The sequence below is a fragment of the Cetorhinus maximus genome, chromosome 18, assembly GCF_964194155.1.
Source record: "Cetorhinus maximus chromosome 18, sCetMax3.hap1.1, whole genome shotgun sequence".
NCBI classification, from domain to species: Eukaryota; Metazoa; Chordata; class Chondrichthyes; order Lamniformes; family Cetorhinidae; genus Cetorhinus; species Cetorhinus maximus.
This window is the reverse complement of record NC_135896.1, coordinates 91,255,699-91,267,055: the sequence shown is the minus strand read 5'-3', so window position 1 is coordinate 91,267,055 and position 11,357 is coordinate 91,255,699. Positions and strand designations below refer to the sequence as shown.

General features: G+C 44.1%; 1 protein-coding gene across 1 annotated transcript; it reads left to right on the top strand.

The window, feature by feature from the left end:
• The first annotated feature begins 934 nt into the window (after positions 1 to 934).
• Positions 935 to 10,834, top strand: LOC144693338 (acyl-coenzyme A amino acid N-acyltransferase 1-like). The gene is made up of 3 exons (XM_078563157.1): positions 935 to 1,601; positions 6,371 to 6,573; positions 10,048 to 10,834. Exons 1-3 carry the CDS (start codon positions 1,040 to 1,042, stop codon positions 10,612 to 10,614), a joined length of 1,332 nt encoding a protein of 443 aa, XP_078419283.1. The 5' UTR covers positions 935 to 1,039; the 3' UTR covers positions 10,615 to 10,834.
• Positions 10,835 to 11,357: the final 523 nt, after the last annotated feature.

Below are 11,357 nucleotides of genomic sequence, written 5' to 3'. Positions count from 1 at the left end.
GCATAGCTGGGGCCCATGCGGGTACCCATAGCCACACCTTTTATTTGGAGGAAGTGAGAGGAGTTAAAGGAGAAATTGTTCAGTGTGAGAACAAGTTCAGCCAGACGGAGGAGAGTAGTGGTGGATGGGGATTGTTCGGGCCTCTGTTCAAGGAAGAAGCTAAGGGCCATCAGACCATCCCGGTGGGGGATGGAGGTGTAGAGGGATTGGACGTCCATGGTTAAAGGAAGCGGTTGGGGCCAGGGAACTGGAAATTGTTGATGTGACGTAAGGTGTCAGAGGAATCACGGATGTAGGTGGGAAGGGACTGGACAAGGGGAGAGAGAAGGGAGTCAAGATAACGAGAAATGAGTTCCGTGGGGCAGGAACAGGCTGACACGATCGGTCTGCCGGGACAGTCCTGTTTGTGGATTTTGGGTAGGAGATAGAAGCGGGCCGTCCGAGGTTGGGCGACTATCAGGTTGGAAGCTGTGGGAGGAAGATCTCCAGAGCAGATGAGGTCAGTGACAGTCCTGGAAACAATGGCTTGATGTTCAGTGGTGGGGTCATGGTCCAGGGAGAGGTAGGAGGAAGTGTCTGCGATTTGACGCTCAGCCTCTGCGAGGTAGAGGTCAGTGCGCCAGACAACAACAGCACCGCCCTTGTCAGCGGGTTTGATGACAATGTCAGGGTTGGACCTGAGAGAACGGAGTGCAGTAAGTTCACAGAGAGACAGATTAGAATGGGTGAGAGGAGCAGAGAAATTGAGACGACTAATGTCACACCGACAGTTCTCAATGACAAGATCAAGTGAAGGTCCCAACCCCGCCCCCAGTCAGCCACGCCCCCCCAGTCAGCCACGCCTCCAGTCACTAAGTTCCACCCCAAGGCCCTCCTCCACCCCAGTGAATGGTTCAGTCTGCCCCTCCCAGGGTGAATGGTCTGGTCCGCCCACACCACCCCTCCCCCTCGACTGGTTGAGTCTGTCTCCGCTCTCCTGCTGCGGGCTGGAGGAGCCCACTTCGTGTTTGAGGGGGACGAGTCGGAGGTCGGCGTCGCAATGATGCCGCCGCCGCTCGGGTTGATGAGGGCCGGCCGGCTGGCGGTGCGGGCCGGCAGCCGGGCCAGGGCTAGCGGGGGGGTCTCCCCCGGGCCGGTCAGCCTGTCGGTCAGCCCGCTGAAGAGCCTGGTGGACGAGCCGCTGTCGATCCGCGTGGCGGGGCTGGGCCCTCTCCAGGCCGTCACCCTGCGGGCCCAGGTGCTGACGGAGCGGGGGAGCCTGTTCGACTCGTGGGGCCAGTACCAGGCGGACGGCGACGGGCGGCTGGACATGAGCCGCTCGCCCTCGCTGGGCGGTGGTTACCGGGGCGTGGTGCCCATGGGCCTCCTGTGGACCCTGTCCCCCTCCCCCATTGAGCAGCCCTACCAGCAACTCCGCAAGGACAGACTGACCAGCCCCATGCATGTCGACCTGTGCGTCCACTCCGGCCACAACGGCTCGGTCACCATCCCCGGGCCGCTCCTGGTCAAGCAGAGGATCGAGAGGTGGTACAGCAAACCCGGGATCCGCTACGGCAGGATCAGGGAAGGCAACCTGAGGGGCAGCATCTTTCTCCCCGCAGGTAAGCAGATACCTCAGCTCTGGCCCCAGGGTGACCAATCGACCCCGGGGCTGACCGTCCGGCCCTGGGGTGACCGACCGACCGGCCCCGCCCCGCCCCGCTGGCCCCAGGGCCATCTGAAGTGGGGAAGTATACTTCCCTGTATCTCAGGGACAGTCTCCAGGTGAGGTCCAGTGCCCCCAGTTCACGAATCTCATCCTCAAATATCCTGTGACTTTTAATTTCACATTTTGGGTTACTTCAGTTAGGTGGATAGATTGGAGACTTCAGTTACCTTGATTGGAGAAGTTGGAATTGTCATCCTGAAGAGAAGATGGAGGGCTGATTTGATGGAGGTGTTCAAAATCATGAGGGGTCTAGATGGAGAGAAGCTGTTCCCACTGGTGCTAGGATTGAGAACCAGAAGTCACCGATTTAAGGTGATTGGCGAAAGGTGAAATGGGTGACATGAAGAAAAGCTTTTTTTATGCACTTTGACAACCGCTTCAAGAGGATTTTCCATATATTTACGCCCAACCGGAAAGGAAACACCTGTATTCTGTTCAATATGCCAGTCTGTATTTTCCATTTCGAGTGGAGCACGGACATCTATAAAATTACACAAAGGTACTGCTGCAAATAAAGCTGCTCTTTCAGCAATTGCTCATTCAAATTCTGTTGCTGATTTTTTTTTTCACCAGTGAAGATTAGGCCATATAGACAATTAGCGCAACGAACTGACCTTCCTAGACAGTGTTATAAACAAATAGTTTTTACTGTCTTTACAGGAGAAGACACACGTAAAAATTGGAAATAATGGGTAACCAAGGGTTTAAAGATAATGAGGAAATTAAATCAGCCTAAGTAAATAAATAGCACTGGAGAAATGAACAGGACTAAGTGATGACAAAGCCGGTGAACCTGAGGACTTTGTTTCCTCAAGTTTTAAAAAGAGTAGCTGCAGAGATCTTTTTAAAGAGCCTCACAAACTGGATGAATGTACCACCAATGAAGATGACCTACGCCTCCACAGCAAGATGAACATGGAGATCCATGGTCACCAACGTCCTCTTAGCGGATGGTATCTGAAGAGAAAGAGTGCTGCAGAGATAGTGCCTGCATTGGTTTTAATCTTCAGGAATTAAGAAAGGATGAAGAGAGAAAATGGGGAACTTTTGGCCATTTAGCCTAGCATCAGTAGTCAGCAAAATACACAGTCACAGGACACTTAGAAAATCACAATATGATTAAGCAGAGTGGATTTATGAAAGAAAAATGATGTTTGACAAATCCGTTGAGTTTTTTGAGGTTGTAACTAGTAAGGTGGTTGAGGTGGAACCAGTATTGTACTTAGGTTTTTAAAAAGCATTCAATAAGTTTCCACACAAGAAGCTATTACACAAAATTAGGACTCATGGAATGAGGGTAATACATTAGCAAGGGCTGAAGATTGGTTAATATGCAGAAAACTGAGATTAGGAATAAATTCCAGCTCCTATTTATTATGTTCTTGTATATTTGTAAATGGTACCTGAATGTGCTTTAATAGTCTGACATCAGATCCAAGGTCATTATATGTACATTTGTTTTATCACTGTAGTGTACATGTCTGGGGTGGCCAAACCACCTGAACAATAAAGCTGCATACGATAATCTTCAGATATTCAAGAGTTGCAAGACATGGACAACCTTTACAGGCACATTTTTATTCCTATTGCACACACTTCTGTGAGGAAATCTTCAGCTTTTTCCTCTCTTACCTTCCAGGCTTCTTTCACGCACAATTCAGATAGTGGCAATAATAAATCCACATCAGAGCTAGCACATGCTCACTGCTTAACTGACTTTGGCAGCCTTGCTCTTCCGATGTGGAAAATCAGTCAAGAGGTTACACAAAGGATTTATTTTACTTGGAAAAAAACACTGTAACCACCTATTGAACAACAAATTTGAATCAAGTACCTGTGTCCCAATGCAGTAGATTATTACAATCCTGTTCTGTATTAAGCTGTTTCTTCCCTTTGCAGACAGAGGCCATAAGTTGTAGGGTCAGCAGCGAGAGGGTGGATTAGGGAGTCAGAGAAAATGGTGCTGAGGGTCAGGCAGCCCCACGTAAGACTGGTGGGAAACTGCAAGAATCTCGTGATGGTGCTGGAATGAATCACTAATCTTAACCCTCCTCCCTCCTTCCAGTGCTGCTGCTTGCTCTCTGGTTTTCTCTCTCTGTGAAGTTGTTCCTGGTTGAGGCTGTACCCACTATTTACCTCCCTCCAATGCACCATTTAAAGGGTTTCACAGCACAAGGAATTAGCCGCACTTTGTGAGCCAAAGAGCCGCATGGGACTCGTAAACCACCTTTTGGCCACCCCTGGTATCTCTGCAGATGTTAAAAGGTAATCTGCTAAAATTTGTTGTCTCACTGCATAGTGCAACCTACATTTTCTGTCCTGACTACTTTGCTGTGTTCCTACCCTCTGTGTCCTTGGTATAGAAAACATGGTTATCCTTTGTTAAAGGGATGTAATTGTTATATATAATAAAAACTTCTGAAAATTTTATTTTTTGTATCATGTTGGCATAACAAAAGTGGAATTTGCTCTTACTGTGCTGTCACCTAATGAAATAGCAATTAGTCAAGTACTTTTTCATGAATATACTGGCCCCTTCAGTTACCACAGGTGTATAAATAGCAACCCGAACTGTACAACCCATAGGCGATAAAGTTTGTTTGTGATAACAAACCAATTGTATTCAATATCTTTTCTGATGTATTTATTTTTACCTAAGTATACATACTACTAAGGCCACCTCTATTGCTCACACTGAATTGAGCTGAGATTGTTTTGGTGGGCCTTCTCTAACTACTGTACTACTTGTAGTGATGATGCTCTGTGTTGCTAGGTAGGGAATTCCAGGATATAGACCCAGCAACAATGAAGGAATGGCCAAGCCAGGGTGGTTTGTGACTTCGAGGAGAACTTGGAATTGTTGCTTTCATTCTGGGTGGTTGACCTTGGAGAGGAGACTGGTTTTGGAGATGGATGTTGAATCTGGTGAGGAGCACCAATCAAGCAAATTGCATGATGTTGAGCTCCTTACGGCTTATTGCGGCTACATCCATAGAGGCATGTAGTCAGTATTCCATAACACTCCTGATTTGCACCTTGTAAATGGTGGATAGAGTCTGAGGAGAAAGGAGCAGAGCCATTCATTGCAGCCTCTCCCTTGCCCAAACGAACATGACGCCTGATCAGTGATGATCCCCAAGATGTTGATGGTGGAAGACTTTGTCATGATGGTGCTACTGAAATGTCATGGGTGAGATACTGGGATTTCTCTTGTTTGAGGGGGTCACTACCTGGTTCTAAAGTTGCCGGAATGTTATCTGCCCCTTCCCAGCCCACGCCTGGATGTAATTGAGATTGTGCTGTGTAGGCTGGCTTGAGCTGCATCATTATTGCAGGAGTTGTGATTGAAGCCGAGCATTGTGAAGACCTCCACCCCTGATCTTATGATTCTTGATGAAGCAGCTGAAGTTGGTTGAACTAAGAACCACTATGCTCTGATCTGTGATGACAGGCCTCCAACAGCCACATTGTATCAGGTATTATAGCAACCAATGGAGCTTTTTCTCTGGATCCCCAATTACTTCTGTTTTGCTTGAACTCCATGATTTCATAAGTCTAATACTGGATTATATGGTGATATTTGAAAGCAGAGAGCAAGCAACAAGGGGCCAAGTGGTTTAGGAATTGAAATTTGTAAGGCAGAAATATAATGGTGGAAAGACTGCCCTCTGACAGTGAAACCCTGATTATTCAAAGGTACTTATAATGTTCCTTAAAATGTTAACATGCTCTTTTGAAGAAATTAAGAATATAGGAGGACAGTCATGTGGAGCATTAACACCAGCATAGACCTGTGGGCCAAATATTCGGTAAAGTGCTACAAATTCACAGTATTTGGAGCAGTCTCAAAACCAAGTTTTAATTGAAGCTTAAGCCTACACTACCCAATGAGTCAGCCATGGCTCAGTTTGTAGCACACTGAAAGCTCAAGGTTCCTGATTCAAGTCCAACTCCAGGGCTTGAGCACAAAAACCAAGGCTGCCCACTGCAGTGCAGCACTGAGGAAGCACTGCACTGACAGAGGTGCCGTCTTTTTGTGAAACCCTCTGTGACCCCATTTTAATTCTTCAGACTTGGTGTAATCTATGAGTTAAAAATTGGAGGTGATGGGGGTGTGGTGGGAGTGGGGGGGTGGTTGCTGTGGGGAGTTCACACTGCAAGGTTATACAAATTTACAGGCTGTGTTAGTGGCAGCATTCGGACCTCAGAGCATTAAGAGACATACGCCGGCAAAAATCGCGCATGTTTAAAGAGGCCTTGCAGCCAATCCAGCGCTGTCAAATCCCAGATTCCACTCCATAGCCACCATGGCTGCCTCAGAGCTCGCGATCCCAGTTTGTCGCGAACCACAGTTTGGGAACCCCTGGAATAGAAAGTTATGCTGATGTAGTCAGATGAAGATGGATCGAAGGAGGTTCACGTGGAACATGAGCATGGACCAGTTGAGTGAAATGGCCTGTCTCTGTTGTGTAGACTGTGTGTAATGCACAGATTGTAAAATTATCAAAATTGTGGCTTCATGCATATAATTGAGACACATCACAAAAGACCTCTGCAGTTGGCACTGCGAAACTGGGGCCATTTTGGGCGGCCCATTTTTAAAACTTTTACCTGAATTTGTTAACAATGGTTTGTTGTTTTCTTCTTTTCCTGTTTTCTAAGGGGATGGCCCCTTTCCTGGAGTGATAGATCTTTTTGGAGATGATGGTGGTTTGACTGAGTTCCGAGCCTGTCTTCTTGCAAGCCGAGGCTTTGCTGCTCTTGCCCTCCCTTACTTTGGCTTTGAGGATCTACCAATGACCTTGACAGATATTCATTTAGAATACTTCGAAGAGGCTGTGAATTACCTACAGAAACATCCAAAGGTGAGTTTCACCCATACAATTGAAGCCCAGATAATTAACCTGTTGTGGTAAAATGTATTTGTATAATTGATGTTTGTAATACTCTGAATGAAATAAATGATAAATAACATTCCTTAAAATGTTAACATACACATTTGAAGAAATCAAGAACTTGGGAGGACAGTCATGCAGAGCATTAACACCAGCATAGACCTGTTGGTCAAATGTTCGGTAAAGTGCTACAAATCCTCTGCAAATTCACAGTATTTGGAGCAGTCCCAAAACCAAGTTTTAATTGAAGCTTAATGTCTACACTACCCAATGAGTCAGCCATGGCTCAGTTTGTAGCACACTCAAGTCTCAAGGTTTCTGATTCAAGTCCAACTCCAGGGCTTGAGCACAAAAAACAAGGCTGCCCACTCCAGTGCAGCACTGAGGAAGCACTGCACTGACAGAGGTATTCTGTCCTTGGGACATGTTCTTACTGTAGATATTTTGGCTGCTCCGGTGTCAGCCGCTGCTCAGTTGGTAGCCCACTTGCCTCGGAGTCAGAAGGTGGTGGCTTCAAGCCACATTCCAGAACTTGAGCAGAAAAATCAAGACTGACACTAGAGTGCAGTGCTGAGCAGGTACTGCCCTGTCAGAGGTGCCATCTTTTGGATGTGATGTTAAACTGAGGCACCATCTGCCCTCTCAGGTGGATGTAAGAAATCCCGTGGAGCCATTTTGAAGAAGAGCAGGGCAGGTATCCCCAGTCTCCTGGTTAATACTTATTCATCAAACAACGTCACAAAAACAGATGATCTGGCCATTATCACATTGCTGTTTGTGGAAGCTTGCTGTGCACAAATTGGCTGCCATATTTCCTACATTGCAACAGTGACTACACTTCATTGGCTGGAAAGCACTTTGGGACGTTCTGAAGTCATGAAAGGCACTATAGAAATGCAAGTCCTTTTCTTTCTTGTAGATGAACCCAATTTCTTATGTTCACGAGTGTTTACATTTGTCCTGAGATTAAGTTTAAACAGTGTAGCATACAGCATACCTGGAATACTGAAGAGTGATTTTAGATTTCTTCAGAAACTGATTCGAGCTTTTACCTCCACAGGATCCTCTTTGTTTTCAAAGGATACCAGAATAACACAATATTCAGTCTTATTTTAGGCTTTGACTGTGAAATAAATTAATTAACTAGTAATAGAACAAACAAATTAAGCAAAAGCATAAGATCTATAGTAGTTGTTATACTTTATTAGCACCTCAAATATGGAATAATTAATTTGCAAAACAATTATTATTAATTTTAACTTTCTTACCAACTACAGAGGTTCCCGGCCAAATCTAATACTAACCAACAACGACTTGTATTTATATTGTATTTCATTGGCTGTAAAGAGCTTTGAGACATACGGTGATTGTGAAAAGTGCTATATCAATGAAAGTCTTTTCTATACCATGTCTTTATCTTATGATTCAGACCATCTATCAGCTGCCTTTGCTGCCTCTATGCCCCATCATTCACCTTCCCCCCCACAACCCCCCACATCCAGAGACCCTTTTGGCCAATTACTGATCCTGCTCTTGTCTCTAGTTTCTCTCCTGCCTCATTCAATACCTTTGTTGTGCTCATCTTATTAATTCAAGTCACCCTTGTCATCATCAACTACTACTTTTTAAAAAAAACCTCTATCATTGCAAACTACTGCCCCATCATTAACCTTCCTTTTCTCTCTATAGCCTTTGATTGTGTTGTCACTTCCCAAATCTAGGCCCATCTTTACTGTAGCTCCATGACTGAATTTCTAATGAAGCACTGGAATGGCCTTGTTCAAAGTCACAATTAGCATCCTCATCCTTCTTGATCGCTCTGTAGTCTGACATGATTAACTACACCATTCTTGAACATTGCCTCTCCTGGCTCTTTAGCTGAGTGGAACTACCCTTAGTTGGTTCCAACCTTACCTTTCCAATTTTAACTCAAGACTTCTCTTTCTATTCCTAGACTGTTAAATCAGGAATCCCCCAAGGATCTATTTTTGTCTCCCTCCTCTTGTCTACAAGCTACCCCTTGACAATCTCACCCATGAACATGGGCCAGCTCCCATCTGTATGCTGTCTGCACTTGGCTCTAGCTCTCCATCACCTTTCTCAACCACTCCTCTGCCTGTGTTGTCAATCACTTAATGACCGTACCCCTCCTTCCCATCTCTCCCCTCCCAGCAACAACACTTGAATCTTCTGACTCCAACCTCTTGTGCATCCTGCCTCCCATTGTCCCAGCATTGGCAGTCAGCTGTTTGGGCCTCATATTTCTGAATTCTCTCCCTAAGCCTCTCCAACTCACTCTCCTCCATTGAAGGCCTCTTTTAAACTTGCCTCCTTGTGTTTGGACCTGGACTCTGTTTCCTGGCAGCTTTTGAAGCTGATGAAAAGAAAAAAAAACTTGCATTGGTACAGCACCAACCACTAAGATCCCAAAGCACGTCACAGTAAACGAATATTTTGGAACTGTAGTCAGCATTGTAATGTGGCAATCCACTATTTTGAAATAGAATCAGTGAGCAAATTAATTCACTTTTTCCAGGAAAGTGAGGTTGCACAGCACAGGAAGTATAGCTTCTCTGGCTAGCTTACGTTTGAATTAAAGATAAGATTTAGCTGGTCAGGACAGTTTTGGGCTGGCATTTACAATTAAGTTGTTCAAATTAAAGAACAAGTTTTCAATAAGAAACAGATAATAGAAAAATTTGCATTACAGCTATTCAAGCACAGAAGGTAAATATTTTTACAACTGATATGGTAAATGTTCATCAATCAATATATCACAATTTCTTGTTGGTAATATTATTTTGGATTATTCCACCTTAAGTGAATTAAAAAGAGAATGCTGCCTTGGTTTATCCACAAGCAAATGCTGTACTGTTATGGGTAGGTTCCATGCCTCATTTTTCTCTTTATCTGATGTTGCATCTCACTCCCACTCATTGCTGCTTCTTAGCACCTGCTCCCTTTCAATATGTAGCTATCATTATTGTTTCATGTTGGTATTCAGATCTGGGTTTCTCAAGTCTTTGGCATAGTGCACAAACAGACTGGAAAACCTTGTCAGCACAATATTATGATGTTACATCACACTGTGTGGTCATCCTCTTGATAAACATCCATAAAATATCCCAAATAACAAAATTATGTCACATTGCTAATGATGATACAAAAAGGGACAATTGATTCTGACAATGAATGCTCCTTTTCATGATGCTTCTCTTCGACTTGGGTAAAAGTGGGAAATTTTTGAAGATTGCTTTTGATGCTTTCTAATGTTGGGAGAAAATTGAAATGAAACTAAAATTTGTCATGTAATTTATTGAACAATACAGATTTCACTGCAATAAATAAATAGGATTTTTTTAAACAGTGATGCATGTATACTGAAGTTATAGGAGTTATGTAGACTTAATGTCTGTCGCTGTAATAGATTTTGCATTTTTATAGGTGAAGGGACCTGGTATTGGAGTAATTGGGTCTTCAAAAGGTGCGGATTTGGCTCTATCAATGGTCACATTTATACCACAAGTGGTGGCATCCGTTTGTATCTCTGGCTCTAATGCAAACACTCTGTCGGACCTGTATTATAAAGATATGCATCTCCCCAGCTTGCGTTACGATGTAGATCGCATGATTGTTTTGGACTCAGGAATTCTAGATATATCTGAAACACTTAACCTCAACACAAAGAAAGACAGCATTATCCCACTGGAAAAAGCTGAGGGGCACATCTTGTTTGTGGTAGGAGAGGACGACAAGATCTGGAACAGCAAGCTCTTTGCTGAGGAAGCAATAGAAAGACTGAAAAAACATGGCAAAGACAACTATGAGCTCCTCAGTTATCCAGGAGCTGGGCATTGTATTGAACCTCCATGTTCTCCATTTCGTTTTGCCAAGATTGACCGGTTGTTTGGACTTCCAGTGCTGTTGGGAGGAGAGGCAATAAAACACTGCTATGCTCAACAAGACTCTTGGCAAAAGATTCAAGACTTCTTACATTTACGTTTATGTTAAAGTGAATTAGATTTAACAAAATTCCTCTTTCTTCACCATATGTTATTTGGTGTGTTAAATTCTGTATTAAATTGCACACTGATTATTTAATGTGAGGAGTACAATCTTAACACTTTTAGAAACTTAATATTCTTGACTACCAATAACATTACCGTTTGGGTGAGAATGGAAGTTTTTCCAAAAAAAGTTTTTTTTATTAAACAAGTTTACTTTAATAATGCTGTGGTGTCAAAATATTTCTTCCTTATTACCCAGTACTATAGTAGGGTAGTTCACATTTGCACTAAAGCTTAAAAGCTCTTGTTTGTAATTCTAAGCCACTTGGTTTGTCTTCATGAAAGCATGTTTAGTTTTATTTGACCAGTCATCCTCTTTCTTTCCCTCTGCTCCCGAAGATGCTGATGCATTTTAGGGTTTGGTACCATGGCTTCCAATTCAACATGCTTTATCTGTAACCCTTGTCTGTGAATGTTCGCTACCAATTTGATCGTGTGTACTGGGTGGGGTAAAGTGTAGAGAGTTCACAACTGAGCCTGGCCTTGCACTGTGCAGATGTCTGGTAACGACATTTCCAGCAGAGATAGCTGAATAGATAACAGCCACAGAAACCAGAGATGTTTTATTTTTTCCTTGTTCTGCCCTCCCTCCCATAACCTATGGATGGTATTGCCCCTTCCCCCATCATGTAGCCCCCTTTCCCTGCTGAGGAATTTGATGCGAACTTTGCAGAATCAGTACTGCAC